The sequence below is a fragment of the Sinocyclocheilus rhinocerous genome, unplaced genomic scaffold (genome assembly GCF_001515625.1).
Source record: "Sinocyclocheilus rhinocerous isolate Xijiao unplaced genomic scaffold, SAMN03320098_v1.1 scaffold323, whole genome shotgun sequence".
Taxonomy (NCBI): Eukaryota; Metazoa; Chordata; class Actinopteri; order Cypriniformes; family Cyprinidae; genus Sinocyclocheilus; species Sinocyclocheilus rhinocerous.
Genome location: NW_015643640.1, coordinates 1,234,302 through 1,256,821, shown reverse-complemented (window position 1 = coordinate 1,256,821; position 22,520 = coordinate 1,234,302). Strand labels below are relative to the sequence as shown.

At 36.8% G+C, this 22,520-nt stretch overlaps 3 protein-coding genes across 4 annotated transcripts in view; 1 reads left to right on the top strand and 2 right to left on the bottom strand.

Moving 5' to 3' along the window:
• Nucleotides 1–650, bottom strand: part of LOC107757590 (lecithin retinol acyltransferase-like) — a 4,731-nt gene extending 4,081 nt beyond the window's left edge. Inside the window, exon 1 of the mRNA XM_016575106.1 lies at nt 112–650. Within this exon, the coding sequence (XP_016430592.1) occupies nt 112–627 (516 nt within the window). The 5' untranslated portion in view covers nt 628–650. The remainder of the gene's footprint in view (nt 1–111) is intronic.
• Nucleotides 651–8,482: 7,832 nt separating this feature from the next.
• On the top strand, nt 8,483–12,159 carry LOC107757622 (fibrinogen gamma chain-like). 2 transcript variants are annotated; one of them, XM_016575158.1, is made up of 9 exons: nt 8,483–8,696; nt 8,780–8,833; nt 8,928–9,111; nt 9,874–9,958; nt 10,052–10,182; nt 10,282–10,415; nt 10,684–10,868; nt 11,212–11,489; nt 11,571–12,159. In XM_016575158.1, the coding sequence occupies exons 1-9, from the start codon at nt 8,637–8,639 to the stop codon at nt 11,777–11,779; spliced, it is 1,320 nt and encodes a 439-aa protein (XP_016430644.1). In that variant the 5' UTR covers nt 8,483–8,636; the 3' UTR covers nt 11,780–12,159. The 2 variants fall into 2 exon arrangements, with proteins under 2 accessions (XP_016430644.1, XP_016430643.1); XM_016575157.1 differs by having other exon boundaries at nt 8,484–8,696; nt 8,777–8,833.
• Nucleotides 12,160–15,633: 3,474 nt separating this feature from the next.
• The window catches only part of LOC107757621 (pleiotropic regulator 1-like), a 16,660-nt gene continuing 9,773 nt past the window's right edge, over nt 15,634–22,520 (bottom strand). The window contains exons 6-15 of the mRNA XM_016575156.1: nt 21,553–21,643; nt 20,430–20,528; nt 20,236–20,328; nt 18,789–18,938; nt 18,616–18,717; nt 18,422–18,524; nt 18,192–18,300; nt 17,196–17,335; nt 16,013–16,206; nt 15,634–15,834 (exon numbers count right to left, since the gene is read on the bottom strand). Of these exons, the coding sequence (XP_016430642.1) occupies nt 15,775–15,834; nt 16,013–16,206; nt 17,196–17,335; nt 18,192–18,300; nt 18,422–18,524; nt 18,616–18,717; nt 18,789–18,938; nt 20,236–20,328; nt 20,430–20,528; nt 21,553–21,643 (1,141 nt within the window). The 3' untranslated portion in view covers nt 15,634–15,774. The remainder of the gene's footprint in view (nt 15,835–16,012; nt 16,207–17,195; nt 17,336–18,191; nt 18,301–18,421; nt 18,525–18,615; nt 18,718–18,788; nt 18,939–20,235; nt 20,329–20,429; nt 20,529–21,552; nt 21,644–22,520) is intronic.

Genomic DNA, 22,520 nt, shown 5'->3' with positions numbered 1-22,520 from the left:
TTTTTTTTTTGTATATTCCATGGATTTTTGGAAAGTTTCCGGAAATTTTGCAACCCTAGATATAAATAATATTTGTCGGGTTTTTTTTCTTCCCAGATCAAGAGCACTCACCTTCTCTGTCTGCTGGCTCACAGCTGTTCCGTACCTGCAATACGTCACGAAATGCTCGCAGTTATTCCATAATAAACTGTAGGGAATGTCTCCGACCAGTTGCTCTGCTCTCCTCGCCACTTCTTCGCTCGCCAGCGCGAGACACTTCACTTTCATATCCATATCGTTCACCAGAATCTGAGCACCATACGCGAAGTCTTCGACCGAGTCGACGCGTATGCTCGCGTTTCTGTAAATGCATCCTAAAATGAGTCTCTTGTTAGTGACGACTGGTTTAATGAGCTGTTTGTTGTTGGTGAGGACGGGCATGATGTCAGGCATCAGGTGCGCCACCCTGTTCTCGCCCAGACAGATGCCGTAATGAATGAAGAGAGTGCGCTGCACCTGCAGCAGGTCTCCTCTCCTGAGCGCCGGGCATCTCACAGGCTCCTCCTGCCACTGACTCTCAACAACATTCAAGTTTGAGAAAAGAAAGAACTTCTCAAATAGAAATGTCAGCGAGTCTAGCATTTTCATGACTTGTAGGCTTCACAGTCGATGGAGATTTTATATGTGGCACGTGCTTTAGCGCGGAGGAGGTGTCCTGGATTCTGATTGGCTGGACGGTTCATTCCCACACTAAACCACTTTCATGCTCTGCACTTGATTACTTAATGTTGTGCAGTTTTCGCAAATAAACAGTAAGCTTATTGGTAACACTTTACAATAACATTTATTGGAGGAGAAGAAAGAAAAGAATGCAATTAGCTATCAAATAGTTAGAAATCTTAAATAATAGGTTAGATTTAATTAAATACTCTTTATATATATATATATATATATATACACACACACACAAACATACATGTATATATTTAAAAAATTATATTATTTAAAAAAAAAATTATATTTATAATCATATGTAATTTATATTGTATATAAATATGTTATATTATATAAACAAAACATTTTTCTTTGATATATATACATGCATGTATGTGTATTTATATAGGCATAATCAATATACACAGTACACATGCATATATTATTTAAACAAAATCTTTTATTTTGGATGCGATAAATTTTTTATAAAGACTTATATTGTTAGAAAAGATTTCTATTTTTAATAAATGCTGTTCTTTTGAACTTTTTTTTTTTTTCATCAAAGAATCCTGGAAAAAGTATCACAGATATCACAGATTCTAAATAAATAAATAAACATAAAAAATACTATGAAGCAGCAAAAACTGTTTCCAGCATTGATAATAAATCAGCATATTAGAATGATTTCTGAAGATCGTGTGACACTGAAGACTGCAGTAATGATGCTGAAAATACAGCTGCGCATCACAGAAATAAATTACAGTTTAAATTATATTAAATTAGAAAAACGTTATTTTAAATTGTAATAATATTTTACAATTTTCATTTTTTTCCTGTATTTTTGATAAACTAAACACACTCTTGAAGAGCATAAGAGACTTTTTAAAAAAACATAAAAAATCTTACAGATCCCAAACTTTTGAACGGTGGTTCATAGAGAATAAATGTACATTTCATATGTGTTTAAACTGCCTGCAGACAACAGTGCATTGTAATTATTCATATACAAGAACTCGGTAACATCATTAAATGTGCTTGTTAACTACTCTGTTAACTAGATTGTTTAGTGTTTATAGAACTAAACATATACAGTATTTTGTGGCCACTATATGTTTCATACACATCTGTTTCAAACATGTGAAGAAGCTTATCTGGAACCGTGTCCCCGTCTGCTCAAAGCATGTTTTCAAGTCCACTTTGACTGATTTTGTAGTCTAGCCCTTAATTAGAAGCAGGAGCTGATTATCCTCCAGCAATACCACTTGCTGTTCTCACATGCACTGGTCGTCTCAGCATTTCTCCTGAGATTTCTGCAAACGCCGATGGAAGAAGTGACCTTAATTAGCAGCGGCGTGTTATCATCTGATAATCTTGAAATATTTTGTTCCAAGATCCATCCAGATCCTCTTTCTGTTTTAATCATTAGAGCCATTAGTCCAATCTAGTGCATGAAATCAGAGGAAACAGGAGAAGATACTGTCTGATGATCTCAAAAAGTTGTTTTCCATAACGATCAAAACAAAAGTCTATTCCTTTCATTATATGAATGCATTTTATAATTTTTTTCAAGAACTTATATACAATAAATCTTGGCATTCTTCTGTTCCATCCTCCTTCCATTTAGTTTATATTACAAAAGCAAGTAATGTATCTAGTTCGGAATCAATACTTAAAGAAAGTTTACCCCAAAAAACATCATTAGCGTACTCATCCTCAGACCATCCAAGATGTAGATGAGTTTGTTTCTTCATCAGAACAGAGAAGAGAAATGTAGCATTATATTACTTGCTCACAGCTGATTCCTTGTTAACATTTTTTGGACATCACATCAGTGAAAAGATGCGTGTTTGTAAGAAACAAATCCATCATTAAGATGTGGATTAGTTTCAGCTTTTGTCTTCTCCAGATGTTAACTGATGGACTGGAGTGCTGTGGATTATTGTGATGTTTTTATCAGCTGTTTGGACTCTCATTCTGACGGCACCCATTCACTGCAGAGCATCCATTGCTGAGACACTGACGCAATGCTACATTTCTACAAATCTGGACAGGTGGTAACAACAGGGAGGGAACCAATAAATCTCTCAAGGTATCTTCTGTAACAACTGAATACAAGCCAGTTTTGTTTTTCTTTGTTCAGCTAAGATAAGAGCTGGTCATGTGTCAATGTTATTACTACAGGCGTTTGGTTGTGATAACTCTTTATGTAAGCAGATTTCATTAAGCATAACTATTAAGTGCAATAGTTAACATATCACTGAAAAAAATTGTGATGCAACACAATTGAGATTTTTTATCAAAATAAATGTTTATGATCACATTCGTCGTCTTCTGTCTAAATCCCATGCATTACTCATTTGTAAAAATCTGTCAGTGCCTATTTTGAGTAGCATAGAAAACAGATAAATAATTATTGTCCATAATAAGTCCATATATTCTGTGTTGAATATTTGGCAGCTGTGATCAACAGGCAGTCTGAGGTCTGAAGGGCAGATGTGAAACGGTGGTCATTGCAGAACCACACTCGAAGTGAACTTACTCTGGCCTCGCTGCGACCTCCTCACTTACAAATCCACATTTACGGGATGCCAGATAAGAGTAGGCTACTCTTGAGAAAGAAATGCACTAGACTTAACTCTCACATTTTCGTGCATTCATTGATTATTGTCTCATTGCTATTGCCTTCCAGCCCTGTTTACAAAATTCCGAAAAGAATCTTGACGAGCAGAGTGCCTTGAAGTTGAGGACAGAGGAGTAGAGGTCTTCAGTAAATCAAATGGACAGGACACATAAACCTTATGCACATAAACAATCCCAATGGGACGCATTAGAAGCAGCTTGCTATTTTTCTGAATTAGTGAATACAATTAAAACTTGATTAAGTTACTGTGGTTTTGCATGTCACCTCAAGTCATGACGGTTCTGCAAACATCACAATGACAATGCATGACCAATAGTGACCACAAAACTAGTCTTAAGTGTCAATTTTTTTAAATTGAGATTTGTACATCATCTGAAAGCTGAATAAATAAGCTTTCCATTGATGTATGGTTTATTAGGGTCGGACAATAATTGGACAACTATCTGAGGAATCTGAGGGTGCAAAAAAATCTAAATATTGAGAAAATCATCTTTAAAGTTGTCCAAATGAAGTTCTTAGCAATGCATATTACTAATCAAAAATTAAGTTTTGATATATTTACAGTAGGACATTTACAAAATATCTTCATGGAACATGATCTTTACTTAATATCCTAATGATTTTTGGCATAAAAGAAAAATGTATAATTTTGACCCATACAATGTATTGTTGGCTATTGCTACAAATATACCCCAGCGACTTAACACTGCCTTTGTGCTGCAGGCTCACATATGTGATTTTGCGTTCAAGCCAACACTTTGAGGGATCCAAGTTTCTTTCCTTTTTTAATATTTAATATTAATTTGCTGATATTTCCAGACCAATACGCATTTTCATTGAGTCAGAAAAATATCTCAAATAAAAAAAAACAAGCCTCAAATTTATTAAGAAGCCCAAAATTGACCAAAAATATGCTGATAATATTTACATGGCCAAAAAGTAAGATGAAATTCTGATAGCTTGTAATGTAAATCAATGAGATGATCATTTTAAAATGCATATTAATATCATTATATTTCCAGATAATGTCTTAGTAAGATCATATTTAAATGTGTTTATGATCAATGCTCTGTAGTTTTTATCATGGGAGGCAAAACATATATTGCAATGCAATACGATGATATTCAAGAGATGCACAAATAAATGTTCATCAAAAGCCTGATTTTAGCCTCACATTTAAGCATGGTTTTCTAAAAAAAGAAAAAAATGATGTATGGATAATCAAGTAAAAGTTGCTTCAGACCAGTAATTACTTTACTTGCAAAAAGAAAAAGTATGCAGTGGATTACTCAGTTCAGGCCTTATATTAAATAACCTCAAAATGACCTCAGACTCTGTGTGCATTTCAGTACAGTTCAGACGGCAATGACCTCCCGTGATCGCTACAGTGGTGGTGACATTTCTTATCTTTTGTTTAAGAGACTGGAGAGCTGGCAGGCTGCATCTTGAGACTTGTGAAATGGAAGCAGCTCTCCATCTGGTTTTTAGAGAGGTTCAGGCAGAGTTTAGAGTTGTTTAAGTTCACAGGTCAGCTGTGCCTTATATCTGTCAGTTATCACGTTCAATATGGTTTCGTGCCATAAAAACGGGTCACAGCCTGGTCACTTTAATGACGCTATTGGCAGAGTCAGAGCTTCATGATACACCTAATAAACAGAATGAAGAAACCTTGTTGTGGACCTCTCTCTAGACCCACTGCCCCAGTAAACTCATCTGCTACAAAGCTGTAAATCCACAGTGAAGCAAGCTTGCATTTCAGTCGCTAAGCAATCTTTGTATTTTAAGATTTGTATTCACTGACACCGAATCCAGTAGTTTTATTAATAAGCTGAAAATCTGTTTTGTTCTAATGAAGAGCTTTCAGACTGAGATCAGTCTTCTTTCAGACACTCTTCACTGCTACCACAGTTGAAGAAGAAAAACAGAGCTGGCCTTTGCTTGACTCACTGAATCTTGTTTATCACTTGTTGTTTACAAGAGTTTAATCTTTTTAAACGGCAGCTAGATATCTGTGACCAAAGCCTTCATGCAGCGGTGCTGCAAAATGTGTTTTGGGAGTAAAATGCATTCAATGCACAGCTCAACATTATTCAATTGAAACATAGTCCTTCCAAAAAAAGAAAGAAAGTTTACCAGATATACAACTCTTTTAAGTAGGCTACAAGCTTGAATGATAATCTTGCATGTGTTATTTTCTAAGAATAAAAGGGGAAACCCTTTCTTCTAACATTAGATGGTCAAAAACAGTAGCCTGCACAAATGTTCAGTGGTTTTTGTTGTGATATTTAGAAAAATTTAATAGTTTCAGGCTACTGGGGCTCCTGAGAATTTGAATCCTGTCTGAACACTGCATTAAACCGACTTCTGATCATTCAATTCTGCATTGACACAAACATTGAAGCTTATTTTCACCCCTCTGCAAAAGCTCTGAAATAGCTACCATTTCTGTCTACCATAACTGCTCCCACTCCTAAATCCAACACACACACACACACACACACACACTCTCTCTCTTTCTCTCTCTCTCTCACACACACACACAGACAGACACACACTCTCTCTCTTTCTCTCTCTCTCTCACACACACACACAGACAGACACACACTCTCTCTCTTTCTCTCTCTCTCTCACACACACACACAGACAGACACACACTCTCTCTCTTTCTCTCTCTCTCTCACACACACACACAGACAGACACACACTCTCTCTCTTTCTCTCTCTCTCTCACACACACACACAGACAGACACACACTCTCTCTCTTTCTCTCTCTCTCTCACACACACACACAGACAGACACACACTCTCTCTCTTTCTCTCTCTCTCTCACACACACACACAGACAGACACACACTCTCTCTCTTTCTCTCTCTCTCTCACACACACACACAGACAGACACACACTCTCTCTCTTTCTCTCTCTCTCTCACACACACACACAGACAGACACACACTCTCTCTCTTTCTCTCTCTCTCTCACACACACACACAGACAGACACACACTCTCTCTCTTTCTCTCTCTCTCTCACACACACACACAGACAGACACACACTCTCTCTCTTTCTCTCTCTCTCTCACACACACACACAGACAGACACACACTCTCTCTCTTTCTCTCTCTCTCTCACACACACACACAGACAGACACACACTCTCTCTCTTTCTCTCTCTCTCTCACACACACACACTCTCTCTCTCTCTTTCTCTCTCTCACACACACACACACACACTCTCTCTATCTCTCTCGCTCACACACACACACACACACACACACGAAGCTCATAAAGATCATGTGTGACTCATAAAGCAAACAAACAAACACAAACACCTTTGTGTTCCTCAAGACCAGCTTCGTTATTCTCACATAAAAAGCTCCTGGAGACACATGTAAACAAACAAACAAACAAAAAATAAATAACCTATATGACTTCTCAGAAACAAGATTTTTATGTTTGCATACTTTCTCATTCATATTACTCATCAGTTTACAAGCTTAATAAAATAATATAATAAACATTTTTTTAAAAATGCATTGTAACTGATTACTATATTCTAATGTTAACATAAAAAATAATAATGTTATGAAATGACCCCAATTTAGTTTAGTGAAACGAATTTATTTATTTCATTGAGTTGAGTATACAAGTACAGCAAGTATACTAGCTTGAACAGCTGCAGATGTGCTTCTCTGTAACAGAGATCTGTATCATGGGATACTTTTGATGTGCATCGTCCCCTTGTGGTCGAGCTGGTAAAGACATGTTCAAAGTCTATGTCACCTTTGGTACTGATGTTTGTAGCTTTGAAAACACAGACAAGTATTGAGCAACAATATTAATATTCAAAGTGATTAAAATGTTTAGTAGAAACATTCAGTCATCAAATACTCAAAAAGTTTAAAATGGTAATAAACTGTTAAAATCAACAACAGTTACAAAAGTGCTTAATTAAGTAGGGAATATTTCATGCAAATAAATCCTTGATAATTAATATTATGCAAATATGGACGACCAATTTATTTAATTTCAGCTTTTTTAAATTGATTGATTGATTGATTGGATATTACCAGTAAAATGAAGAAAGTCATACATTTTTGCCTCAGTGGTTGGACCAGTTTATTAAGTAGTTTTTCTTTTTCTTTCTTTCTTTCTTTCTTTATCTACTAAATAGCTCTTCTTTATTTTGGTCATTACCAGTAAAATGAAGAAAGACTTTATTTTTTGCCTCAGTGACTCAGCTGGTGGAGATGATATGTCAGCAGAAGTGTCTGTTTGTCTGTGCATGTGTGTACATGTCGTTTAGAGATTTGTGGAACATTTGTTCTCTCAACATCAGAAGAGAAAAAAGTTAGAAATCATTAACTCCAGACCGAGTGGATACTGACCCACGGGCTCTGTAGCAATAGAACCGTGCTGCGTCACGGTAAACGATCCGTTTGTCTTTTTGCTTTGTTTATATCTTTGTATAGTATGCTTATAAGAAAAACACAAAATTTAATCTGGAGGTATTCAATTATTGTCAATTATTAGTTAGTCTCAGAAACATACAGTTGAAGAAACATAAGATCTAACTTCAAGCAAAGCTAAATGAGCTTCAGCTCAGCTAAATGTTAAATGTCCTTCCCTCGTTAAACTAAATTAATATTAAAAACTAATGTACAATTATATGATTCCGTCATCAGTAATGATTATTTACTGGCTTTGCGATGCCATTAATATGGGCCTATACAGTTCATGCTTAAAATATGACATTAAGGCCTGGTTTCACAGGCAGGGCTTAGGCAAAACCAAGATTAGGCCATAGTTCAATTAGGACATGCAAGTAATTTTTATAAACATGCTTTAGAAAAAACATAACTGGTGTGAAATCTTGAGACAAAGCAAGGGCACTGACATATTTTAAGATCAGTCCGTGCAAGTTTCTTTCAGTTGCAACAGCTCAGACTTACATTTTAGTCTGGAACTAGGCTTAAGCCTTGCGGAGGTAAGTTTTTTACAGTATACAAGCACCAAAACATTCCCGGCCCGGGAAAGGTTGAAGGCAGACCCCTGATTAAATCAATATAATGTTCAGGTCTCGATTGTCTCTGCCCATGTTAGCATTGAGACGGACATGTTGACCAATCTCTGCAACATTTACGGTTCATTCTGAGTCACACGCTGAGTAAGAGAGGGGTGGTGGTAGCTCTTATTTGTCTAGTGGACGGTTATCTCTGAGCAGGACCTTGATCGGATAAATATCCCGCAGCAGTCAACAGCAACTCACAATCTCGAGGGACCAGACAGATTGCAGGTCCAATATGGCCTCGTTCATGCATGCGTCTGTCTCCATCCTGCTGCTGTCCACATTAACCTCAGCGGTGAGCGACATACAAATGTTATTTTATCGTAATACCAATTTCTTTTACTGATTTTGTTTTCTCCCTTTTGTCACCTCAAGCAGATGAGAGGGGACTATTCACCAACGCAAGACATTTGTAACCCAAACGATGGGTTTGTAAGTACAGATTGTCTGCTCTAGTAATGCATTTGTATTCAGGAAGCTTAATAGTCACTGGTTTAACACTAACTCTCCTTTCTCTCATCCTCAGGGGATATACTGCCCAACCACATGTGGAGTTGCTGATTACCTACAGAGGTACGTGCCTGATATGGACAGAGAGCTGGATCAAATGGAGCAGGATTTGGAGGCTATCGCCAACATTACAAGAGGAGCGCAGGACAAAGTGGTCTACCTAAAGGACTCAGAAACACAAGCACAAAAACAAGCACCAGGTAGCACGATTTATCATTAATTATGGGCTGAAAAAAAATCATTAATGTAACACATGCACATAGGTTACAGTGGTCTCGGATGAGCTCTCAGGTGCGTTTTAGATGCTGATTCTGGATTAATGCATCAATTTAGTGCATGAAGAAAAAATACATATTTTTCTTACACTGTGAGTACACATTTTATTATTTAAAAAAAATTTAAATACCATTTAAGGTTATTTATTTATGTATTTTTCACATATTATTAATTATTCATACATGTGGGAGTCGCACCACATGACACTTTTTTCACAACCTGAAATGTTCTTATATTTTACGAGACTTACTGACCTTGACACAGTGATGAGCATCTGCGGTGGTCCTCTCTGTGATATAATTTCCTGTTTTATGGGAAATTATATAATTGTATTATAATTTGTTATAATATTTTCTGGAAGTTGGTTGCACCGCATGACGTGTTGGTTGCACCACAGGACCACAAAATAAATCCTTTTTCAAATATTAATAAAAAGTGAAAGAAATAATAAAGATTGTTCTATCCAATAATTTATATTCTTTTAAGAATGCTTCTTTGATATCAGGACAGTTGTATCACTATGACATTTTTATCCCTCCCAAAACACACATAAATAAAAACTCATACAGAAAGTAAAACATGCATATCATAGAATAGGCATATTCAAGTCATTTTATGTATAAATCGCATTTTTAAAGTAACTGTGAAACTTCATTTGATGTTCATAACCGCCATCTTTTTGTCAGATACATACATCAAAAAATCTACAAGCATGCTCGATGATATACTACGATTTGAGAAGAGCATTCTCGCTCAGGAAGATCAAATATAGTGAGCACTTTTTCTTCTATGCCACTTATCTTAAATATGGTCCAAATAGTTTATGAAATGCCATTATATAATATTTTATTCCCCCCTCAACAGTCAGCTGCAGTCAATCCTACAGGCTAACGAGAAAAGAATAACCGATTTAAAGCAGATGTCCCAGCAGCTGGACCAGATGTGCAAAGAGCCCTGCAAAGACACTGTGGAGATTCAGACAGTCACAGGCAAAGGTAAAAACAGCAGATTCATACATCTCACTGAAAACTGACACAGTGAATTGATTGTACATAAGGTACGTAGACGGCTGAAGTACATGCACTTTTCCCCAGATTGTCAGGACATTGCAAACAAAGGTGCTAAGGTCAGTGGGCTTTACTACGTGAAACCAGCCAGGGCTCCAGAGGCGTTCTTGGTCTACTGTGAGATAGACAGCTTTGGACGTGGATGGACTGTCCTTCAGAGGGTACGTGGAACAACAAACTATGTTAAGGGTGTAGGGCCAGCAATATTGGTGCCGTGACCCAGGTGTGTGTGAGGTTTAAGGAGGCTGACTGTTCAGGTGAACTTCACTCTCCTGGCCTCAAGAGGCGGACTAAATACTTACTATGATCTTTAAAGTCCTTGTTAGCATGCCTTTGACACTTGTTTGAGTCCTGGACAGAAAGGTGCAAGTAGAAGCAATTACAAATGTGTACAGCTTTAATGATCAAAACGAATCGTTTGTTTTTCAGAGACGGGATGGCAGCGTCGACTTCAACAAAAACTGGATTCAGTATAAGGAAGGCTTTGGGTATCTCTCACCAGACGACAGAACAGAGTTCTGGCTGGGGAATGAGAAGATGCATCTGCTGTCTGTTCAGTCCAGCGTGCCTTATGTGCTGAGGATAGAGATGGTCGATTGGGAAGGCAACAAAAAGTAATGAACCACGGGGAACTGATTTACTTACTCTCACACACATTCCTGCCCTATATTGTGCTTTTTAGGTTTGAATTTCACAAGTGGAGTTCCCAAATCACCTTATTTTAACATTTATACACTTTCCTTTAGAGTTAAAGGAATGGTTTTGAAGTCAAACCTGCGCAAGAATCATCCATGCAGAAGTTTTCCTTATCTGCAGTCGCCAAACAGGACTTTGCTCTGCTACCAAAATCGATTCTTGCCAAGTCGCATCGCATGACCTTTTCAATCAGATCAAACATGCTGCTGAACATTAGCAGTCAATGGGAGTGTTTGTCTCAAATTTACCTTGCTCTCTCAGGTATGCCGACTACGCCACTTTCAAAGTCGGACCGGAAGTCGATGCATACCGCTTGACGTATGCGTATTACTTTGGTGGAGATGCTGGCGATGCCTTTGATGGGCACGACTTTGGCGATGATCCCAGTGACAAATTCTACACGTCTCACAATGGCATGCAGTTCAGTACACCTGACAAAGACAACGACAAGTTCCATGAAAACTGTGCCTTGCAGGAAGGCACCGGCTGGTGGATGAACCGCTGCCATGCCGCTCATCTCAACGGAAAATACTACCAGGGTAAAGCCTTTCCTCTTTATAGGAGCAAAGTCAATAGTATACATGCAGGAATCCCTTTACTGATGCATTCTGTCTTCACAGGTGGCAAGTACACAGAGAAGGACTCGCAGAATGGATATGACAATGGCATTATTTGGGCCACGTGGCAAAGTCGCTGGTATTCTCTGAAGGAGACCACCATGAAGATCATTCCCATCAACAGAATCGTTGCTGGAGGCCAGGAAAGTGGTTCTCTGAGCTATCGTTTTGTTTTTGTGAAACACATGAGCAAGGCATTTTCACGAGTGTAAACATCCATCTGTCTGTTTCTGGCGTTTTCCATTCTAGACATATTAATTTTGAAAAAGCTTCATACACAAGTCACACTTTGGTCATTTTTTACAACTTGATCAACTCATTTAAACAGCAGCAGCTGGTCTAACACATCGCACTCTCAACGAATGAATAAAATTCTCTGTCTTTTGTAAATGAAAAGTGTTCTGTAGTCCTCTTTACTTAAATATGTGAGAAATAACAACGTAGGTAAGGTTAAAATTACAATTAAAATTAAGGTTAAAAAAAAAAACAGATGGAACATTCATTAAAAAAATGGGTAATGCTTCGTTTTAATGTGTCCTTGTTACACAAGTTACATTTAATTACTATAGTAATAAGAGTAAATTATGCATAAGTGCAAGCAAGTAACACTAAACCAAACCGGTAACACTTTATTTTAAGGTGTCCGTGTTACACGTTACATGTACTTACTATTATAATAACAATTAATTATGCATAATTACATGCAAGTAACCCCAATCCAAACCCTAATCCTAACCCTATAGTAAATACATGTAGTTAATTAATATTACTCAGTACATAAATGTATAATTACACTGTAACAAGGACACCTTAAAATAAAGCGTAACCCCGAACCCTAACCCAAAACCTATAGTAACTAGATAGTTAATGGGTATTAACCAGTACTTATGTAATTACACATTAAAATAAAGTGTGTCCAAAAAGGGCACAAAACAAATGTTAATATGTGCATAAAAATAAATGAATGAATGTCTCCTGCCTTTTAATTGGCCTGTTACACAGCACAATTGTGTAGGTGTGTTAACCTCCGCACGGTTAGTAAGTCAATATTGCCCCACTGTCGTTCTAGATGAACAGGCTGCACTCCAAGCTCCCTGATGTAAGAAGATTTCATCATCTGTGCTGTGCTGCATCAATCAATAAATACTGAGTCAGCTATTTCAACTCAGGAAAGTGCCTTCTTATTTGTATTGTATTTTCACCCATGTATTTCTTTATTCACATACAAAGTAGATCGACAATAAGTGATTGTCTTTTTTTTTTTTTTTTCAATTTTCCATCATGTAACGCTATCAATCTTTAAATGAAAAGGTGTGGACATTTATTGTCATTGAGTTTAAGGAATGGTTTTGCTGAATATTTACTCACCTTTAATGAGATGAGATTGTTTCTTCATCAGGTTTGTAGAAATGTAGCATTGCATCAGTGTCTCAGCAATGGATGCTCTGCAGTGAATGGGTGCCGTCAGAATGAGAGTCCAAACAGCTGATAAAAACATCACAATAATCCACAAGTAATCCACAGCACTCCAGTCCATCAGTTAACATCTGGAGAAGACAAAAGCTGAAACAAATCCAGCACTAAGACGTTTTTACTTTAAACCTTTGCTAAAATACGAGCCTATTCGTAATATTGCTTTCTCCAGTGAAAACGTTCTCATCTAAATCAGAATCAGATATCAGATTAAACATTGTTTACAAGTGAAAACAGTCCCAAATGTGGGTGGATTTTGATGAGAGGACAACATCAGCTGTTTGGACTCTCATTCTGACGGCACCCATTCACTGCAGAAGATATATTGGTGAGCAAGTGATAGAATGATATATTTAAGTAAAGGATAATGCACGGCTAGCTGTGCATTAAACGGTTTTAATGCACACCTGCCAGCCAATCAGAATCGAGTATTCAGACAGACCATGGTATAAAGAAAAAACAAACTCATCTATATCTGGGATATATTGTTATAATCAGTGAAGTGAAATGAACCTCTCACTTACATTGCACGTACAACCTGCAGTGTTTATGAGAGAATTCGCGAGAGTGCAGAATTCAGTGAAAATCAACTGAAAATAAAAAACACTGGTGTTTCAGTGATGACTAACTCTGATTGGCCATTGCATTCATAAGCTCAACAGAATTGTGTGTGATTGGTTATAATGCACAACGATATAAAACCGCGTAAAAAGAAATATGATGCAACATGAGCAGATCTAAATTTAATGCCGCAATTAACACTTTTCATTTCATTTTTACTTTATTCGCGACAGCCTTTACCCTGGAGTTGGTTCACCCTCCGCAACATCTTCAATTCATTTGCATTTTTAGATGTAATTTAATTGTGCGGGGACATTTTTGTCTAATTTGGTGGCCCCAAGTCCCCATTATTTTCCGACTCGTGACTCCCTCCACCTATGAATATAAAACTAATAAATCTTACATCACTTACACTTTACACCAACTGATAGCACCGGTCTTATAAAATAGCTAGTTGTATTGTTAGTGGTCGAAATTGAAAATATGAAAATACAAAGAATTTTTGGGGTACCTAATAAAAGTAATTATGTCTGAAAAGACGGTTAGAAGTAACTATATATATATATATATATTAATGTGACTATTTATCAAATGTCTTTGATCTATTTTTAACATCGATACGGAATTTGTTGAAAAATTGTATAACGTGTCTATTTTCTTATTTTAAGTATAAATGGTTTATAATTTAGAGGTAAATATTGTTTAGCACCATGAGATCCCAATTCAAAATACAAACTATTAAAAAGTAACTATTACGGAAATCAAATATATATTAACTTCATTTAAAAAGTTACACGTGTGTTGTAAAGAAAGCTTCAAATCATTAAATTATAGATAAGGAAAAACAAAACCTCAGTCCAGCGGGTCAGAAGTGATGCTCTGCGTGAAAACACACTTGGTCCTCTGAACACAGCAACATGCTACTGTCCTTAATTTGTCTTGTACCTCTTTACCAAGATCCCATTACATTTATAATTCTTGAGCAGATGATGCATGGCAATGCACATTCAAAATAATTGCACTTATTTCTGTGGAGCTTCATCTTTGAATTTTAAAGGGTTGTGAAACCCTAAAACACAGCTCCCCTTATGTACTGACAGACTATGTAGTGCAGCGTAAATATGCATGAGTAATGCTAAATACCCACTTTTATCATTCAAAGGGGGTTTTCTGACAGATTCCTTCAGCCACAGTGCACATAATCAACTATTCCAATGCTTCCCTTCATATATCCACCCAATCCACACAGTACATACACATTTTAGTTTTTTTTGTTTTTAATGAACAAAGTCTACATGTGTATTTTCAAACCTCTACAGTAGCAAATATGACTCAAATTAACAGTACATTCTTGAACCAATCAGATTATATAAAAAAAACAACTTATACTCAGTGAAAGAGAACAGTAGATGATCTGTTGTAAACTTGCTTGTACTCCCTGATCATAAACGTATGATTTTCACGAAATCATTAAAATCAGTCCAATATGATGGAAAGCATGTCAATTCGTTTTTTTATTTTACAAATTATGTTGGGAAACACAATTTTCTAGACCATAAAATCTATGTTTTATTACTAATTTATAGGGATTTGTTGTAAATTGCCCCCCCCCAAAAAATGTCAAGGTATGAATGCATCAATTGCTCAGTTTATTTAAAGTTGGCAAACATGAACAGCCATCATTTGCAAATATTTATATGTAAATGACACTTGTATTGTTTGTCTCTCTGATAGAGCAGCAATATCGATCAAATGCCGTTATAATTATACTGTAAGAGATCTTGCAGTTGAATAGTTAGCCGGCCTGGTAACATAGACAGCCATCATTTGCAAATATTTATATGTAAATGACACTCTCTGATAGAGCAGCAATATCGATCAAATGCCGTTATAATTATACTGTAAGAGATCTTGCAGTTGAATAGTTAGCTGGCCTGGTAACACAGACCTGCAAATGGTGTTTGGAGTGGACTGGGAAGAAACCTTGTATACAAGAAATCTATAGATCTGCAGTGTTGCTTTTTTTAATGGATTAGAGCAAAGCTAAATGCGTCATCTGATCTGAAGTCTAAAACTGTGGATGTGTCGTTTATGCCTTGAGCAGAAACGGTCTTAGATGGCTAAAACGTAACAAAATGAAAGCTTTGAAATAGAAAAAAAAAAAATACAAAAACTAAAATCTTTTTCTCTTCAGAATCTCAGGTTTCCAATTAACCGGGTGGGATTCTTCAGTCTGAAAAAAACACAAAAAAACAAGTTTTAAAGAAAATCTTAATTTGGAAAATTTGCAGCAGAACATCAAGGCAATCCTTTTCCATCTGATAAACCTTTTCAATTATAAACATTTCACAATCGACACATTTTATCATCATTATTAATAGTTTTGAGTAGAACAACAACGAATAACTTACAGCCGTGTCGTCCTCTTTGTAGACCTTGATGGTTTTGTCGGCCTCTGCTGTTATGAGGCGGCTCTCAGACTGATCGAACACGCACGCAAAGATCCCAGACTCGCTGTCTAGAGAACCGGGCTGCACCGCCGCATGAATCCTCTGGAAGTTGTAGCCAGTCCTCCAGTCCCACATGTGAATAGTGCCGTTATCAGCTGATGAGAAAAAGGACAGTCAACGACAGATGCATCAATTGAGCTATCGGTAAGCCCCGCCCCCTTAGTTACTGTTTATTGGTTGCTCACTCGGACAAACAAACGTTGTTGCTCACTCTCACACAATGACAGCTGTCAGTGAAAACCTGATAAATTTGGGACACAGATGGACCTTCAAGTGGGACTTAAATATGCCATGGAGGGATATATAAAAGATATTAAAATAAATATGTAAAAATACAGATCACAATGCAAACGGGAGAATTATTTTACGGTCGTCACGATCGCAATGACAACATCCCGGATCAACACCGTTCATATACCGCAGAGTAAGATTAAATTAATTTACATTTAACCAGATTAATATGGAGAGGTACTCGAATATAGACCTTCGTTTATGTGTTTTTGACTTTCACTGCACAGTACGCGAGAACAGTTCGCTATTTAGGTTTGTACGTTAGCATGGACTAGTTTTAGCGAGAGATACCTTGCTGAAGCACAAGATTACATTAACGTTCTGCTTGAGCTGATGAAAAGTGTAACTTAATGAGAGTACGACAACCAGAAAATGAACGTTTTCGTCTTCATTGTGATTGGGGGTGAATGCTTAGGGACATTTTGCGCCATTTTGGTTGGATTTAGGAAATAAATTCTATTTCCCATCCTCTCAGGATACCTGGAATTAGTGTTACAAGTACCCCAGGCACATAATTTTTCAATTTTTGAAGCATAAACACCATTAAACCGATGCAAGCTTCGGATCTCCCAATGTTTTTCTATGGCGCTGAAGCCTACAGATGTCCGAGTTCCGCTCCTCGTGCAACTGATACTCGACTGCCATTGGCTCATCTGCGTTCGAGGGGAGGGGCTTACCAATAGGTCAATTGGACATGAGGGAGGGAATCAGGAATGAGACAAAATTCAACATTGTTCAACAGATTTTTAGCAGGACCAGCTTTGCAACGTAAAAGTGTGAAGGAGCATTTCACCTCCAGACACCAGAACTCCATCCGAATTGACAGCCAGCGTGTTGATAATGGCATTGTGTCCGGAAAGATTTTGGATGAAGTTCCCATCAGGACATTTCCACTGCTTGATGTTGTCTGGAGAGCCAGAGGCAAAGGTGTACCTGTTCAAGAAACGTGATTTTGATGAAGAGACAGGAATGCTTTGAAACAGATCTGTGGCAATCTGTAACATTGTTTCATTTGATTCGAGACCTATGATTTCTGTCATATGGGAAACAAATTATGGCTAAAAATACATCATGTAAATCTTGCACCAAAATAAAAGCTCTGTTTAACCAGATGCATGAAATTGAAGAAAAAAAACACACAAAAAAAACATACTATCATGTAGTAAAATGTAACGTTCAATGTAAATAATACCCTGGCAACTAACTGTAGTAAGTTTAATTTGAATTACTGAAGTTACTAAAACTAAAATAAAGCAATTTATAAATATACATTAATAAAGTGGATTTTATAGGGCCTTAATTCACAACTTAAATTACTTTATTCGGTTTCTACTCTGTTTAAAGGTTCACTACTATATTAGTTAATAGGGATGCACCGAAATGAAAATTATTGGCCGAAGCCAATAAAAAAAGTTTTTTTCCCCATGTATTTTGCCAATTTTTTTTCACCATTGCATAAATTAAATAGCCAACTCTTCTCATCGAAGACATGCGATGCAGTACTAAACAGTCTCTCGCTGTCGGTGCTTGTAATGATTTTTGCGTCTTTCTCAGACAGTTTAAATACTTCCACACTGCTGACGTGTGTGCTGCATAATAAAGAATGCGCGCCGCTCACTCTACGCTGGTTGCTATTTGATCGCGTCACGTCATTGTTTGGTACAATTTATTCTGTCTTTTCGCTTTTTTTGGCCAAATAATTTCGGTTGCCGAACATTCGGTGCATCCCTATTAGTTAATCGTGTTTCTTACAGATTTTTTTTTTTGTGTTCACTCAAAATCAACGTACTGTCTGGGATGGAGCACCAGTGCTCTGACAGACTTCTTGTGATTGGTCAGAGTGGCTCTAGTCTTGCCAGCGACCAGATCCCAGAGTCTGATGGTGGTGTCATGACTTCCTGAAGGAGGAAAATAAAGCACATCAAACATGAGCATAACAGCAAACACAAGGTATTCCCTCGAAAACTGTAGCTGCAGCAGAAATCTGTCTAGAAGGCAAAATATAAGACGGATACACACCTGTAACCACCTGTGGCTCGGCACTTTGACATTTGACGGTAGCCACTGTGTTGGTGTGTCCAGAAAGAGTGTGGACATTTGCCTTGGACCTGATGTCCCAAACCTACCACACACACAACATACGACAGTACTGTTGCACAGTAGGTTCAAGATCAATCACCAGCAAAAACATGTGAGGACTCATGATGTCTTACTCTGGCGGAGGCGTCTCGACTGCAGGTCACCAGCACATCAATGGTAGGATGGAGGTCAATGTCGTAGACTGCGCTCAGATGGCCGTGATAGTGCCTAATAACCTGTGGAAGTCTTCTGTAAGTAAAGCTCAGACTGAATGCACATGGTTTGTGTTTGTATTTAAAGGCTGTACCTTGTTATACTCTAGATCCCAGCATTTAACCTGCTTGTCCTCGCCGCATGAGAAGAGGTAAGGGCTGCGTGTGCTGACAGCGACGCCTCTCACCGTGCTGATGTGACCCGTCAGAGACAACTTCAGCTTCCCGCTGGCAAGATCCCAGATCTGACAATACAGAACAAACGCTAGTCATGATGCATAATATTCTACACAAGCTTAGAATTATCTTATTGTAATTCACTGTAAAATGAAAAGATATTTAACATATGTGACCCTGGACCACAAAACCAGTCATAAGGGTCAAATTTTCGAAATTGAGATTTATACATCATCTGAAAGCTGAATAAATAATCTTTCCATTGATGTATGGTTTGTTAGGATAGGACAATATTTGGCTGAGATACAACTATTTGAAAATCTGGAATCTGAGGGTGCAAAAAAATCTAAATATTGATTTTAATATTGAAATAAAATTGTTCAAATTAAGTTCTTAGCAATGCATATTACTAATCAAAATTAAGTTATATATATATTTACGGTAGGAAATGTACTAAATATCTTCATGGAACATGATCTTTACGTAATATCCTAATGATTTTTGGCATAAAAGAAAAATCTATAATTTTGACCCATACAATGTATTGTTGGCTATTGCTACAAATATACCCCAGCGACTTAACACTGCTTTTGTGCTCCAGAGTCACAAACATAATTATATTAAATAATATATAAATTGATTTATATTAAATTTAGTGCTGTCAAACGATTAATCGCGATTAATCACATCCAAAATAAAAGTTTTTATTTACATAATATATGTGTACTGTGTATATTTATGATGTCTATAAATACACAAACACACATGTATATGTTTTTAAATATTTACACATACACATATACATATACATATATATATAAATAAATTATAAATATAAGTATTTTAATATAAACAAAACATACATGCATGTTTGTGCATTTATATATACATAATAAATATACAGTTCACACACAATATAAACAAACACTTTTTTTGGATGCAATTAATCGTTTGACAGCACTAAAATTACAAATATTAAGAATAATATTTTTTGCATTACAATTATAAAATTATAATAAGATTTATGGTTGCGCTAATGTCAATTGTTAAACATCAAGCTTTTATTTTGGTGGAAAACTGCAGAGAGCCCAAAGCTCGTCTTTTGTTGACAACAGCAGGTTCATAAGCGGTTTTATTCACAAGCTTGGGAAGACGGTTTGCACGCTGCATTCAGAAATACATGCTATAAGCGACTCAGAACAGATGCAAAGATACATTACATAAACACACACATAATTACTGAAATGGCTTAGTGTGATTATATCACAAAGGCTGTGGTTTAATTATATATATTGTATGACAATCACACGAAGCCATATCATCATTTTGGCTTTATTTGGATTCATTTGAAGTCACATAGATCACCTTTATAGTCCTGTCTGCTGATCCAGTCACAAACCACTGGTTTCCAGGCTCCACTGCTATAGATCTGACCCAGCCCAGATGACCACTGATGACCTGAGAAGAGCATCATCATTTCCAATGAAACACCATCATTGCAAACGGTCCTTTATTGTCACAATGGCCTTTAAACATGAAGCCAAAGAGGCGGCACTCACTCGGTACAGTTTCCATGGGGGATGCCACTGAGGTTTGGGCATGGTAGGAGCCTTTCTTGGCACCAGCGCAGAACTCTTTGTGCCTCCTTCCATGAGAGACTGCAAAACGAACAAGAAAAACTGATTTAATGAAGTTCATCTCTGAAAAAGTGTGCAACCATCTACACAGTGAAGTACAAAATCATTAGTAGAGTTTAAGGCAGCCTACTGAAACACACATGGGATAAGATCAGTCACATCTCATTCATGAATTGAAATTAAAATCTAAGACAGAGGCTTACAAGAAACACAATCAGAGATGAGCGGACAGAAGATGCTCACCAGTGCTATTAACTAAATTTAAAACTACTAAAATAATTGAAATGAAATATTTAAGATATAAATATTAAACTTAAAAAAAGAAAAGCTCTAAAAAGTGCAAATGTTGCATAGGCAAATAACTGAAATATGATAAGTTGATGTAAAGTTACTAAATCTTCAATAAAAACAAAGCTAAATAGAAATATTTACAGAATTTATAGAATTATTGACAAACTATTTTCCTGACACTGTAAAGCTGCTTTGACACAATCAGTATTGTAGGGCTGCACGATTATGACAAAAATCATAATTGTCGATTGTTCCCTTGAAATTGTAATTGCGATTTATACCATTGTTTGATGCAATTGCATGCCGTATTTTTATATGAAAATAAACAAGCTGAAAACACTCTAACTGAAAAACTTTTATTGCTTTTCTATAGTATTAAGCCTCAAATGTCAACTATAAATCTTCTTTAAATTATAAAAAAGTAAAAATATGAATGGTATTATAATGTTATACTAAAACTAAAATTAAAAATAATGGGAAAAACCCTTGTAGAAAGAAAAAAAACGCATCTTAAGCGTGCAGAATAACATAAGTGGACTTTAAACGATTAATTACCGCTTTGAACGATTACGTAATTGTGGCATCCGTAATTGTAATCGCGATTAGAAATTCGATTAATTGTGCAGCCCAACAGTATTGTATACAGCGCTACACAAATAAAGGAGAAAAATATTTAAAATATTAAAAAAATTATAAAATTGACAATTACTGAATTTTTTAAAATGAAAACATAAAACTAAAAGCTGCTGCTCACCAGTGCGTGCAGCGGGGGATGAGATCTCTCTGCAGCTCCTGCATGTCTGTGGATTTCTGCCACACTGGCTGCAGTTCGACTGGCTTCCTGCCTACAAACCAAAGAAAAACATCTCAATGCCTCATTCACTTCAGTCTCAGAATGATCCAATCACAAGTGAACAGCACTGGATACAAGAGTAGAACATTAAATAAATAAATAAATAAAAAGCCCATGTGACCTCATCACAATTGCAGTGCAAAGAAAAAAAAAAAAACCGGCCTAAACACTAAAGGAATTTTGTGTTGACAACACACACAAAAATGAGTTTGGAAAATCCATTTGATTGAATTCTAGCAAATGCAAAATAATCGCAATGCTCGAGTGAATGCGGTTTACAGGTTTCATAGAAAGAGAATGATGTGCGCCAAATGAGTCACTGTAGAAATTTCACGAATGCGAACGAAATAGCTCATGTTTTAAAGGGGTCCTATTATGCTTTTTCACTTTTTTAATTTTAGTCAGTGTGTAGTGTGTATGTTTGGGCATAAAAAAGATCTAGAAAGTTACAAATCTCAAAGTCCACTCCAAAGGGAGATATTTTGTTTTTAAAAAATCCCTTTTCAAGAACTACAACGAACGGCTCATTTGGACTACAGCGTTGGTTTCCGGACTTTGTGATATCACAAAGCGGCTTATTAGAATATCATTAAAATAAATAAAATAGGCGAGGTTGTGGTTGGGTTAGAACTAGGGCTGTGTGATTAATCGAAATCGTCATAAAATCGCGATTTGAGCTTGCGCGATTTCTAAATCGCTTTATAGCGCGATTTTCCGCTCCCCCGACCTCCCGCAGTATGCTATCCGAACCAATCAGAATGCAGCACACCTAAATGGAGCACGAGAACAGAACAGACCGGGCGGGCATACAAACGTAACGCCAGGTCCACACACGTAACGCCAGCTCCACACACTCCGTCTGTGGTGCA

Excerpts from the sequence above, each read along its gene's own strand:
- LOC107757622 (XM_016575157.1), top strand. The coding sequence starts at position 8,637 with ATGGCCTCGTTCATGCATGCGTCTGTCTCCATCCTGCTGCTGTCCACA. Across the intron at positions 8,834-8,927 it reads GTAACCCAAACGATGGGTTT|GGGATATACTGCCCAACCAC; the intron begins GTAAGTACAGAT and ends TCTCATCCTCAG. Across the intron at positions 10,183-10,281 it reads TCAGACAGTCACAGGCAAAG|ATTGTCAGGACATTGCAAAC; the intron begins GTAAAAACAGCA and ends ACTTTTCCCCAG.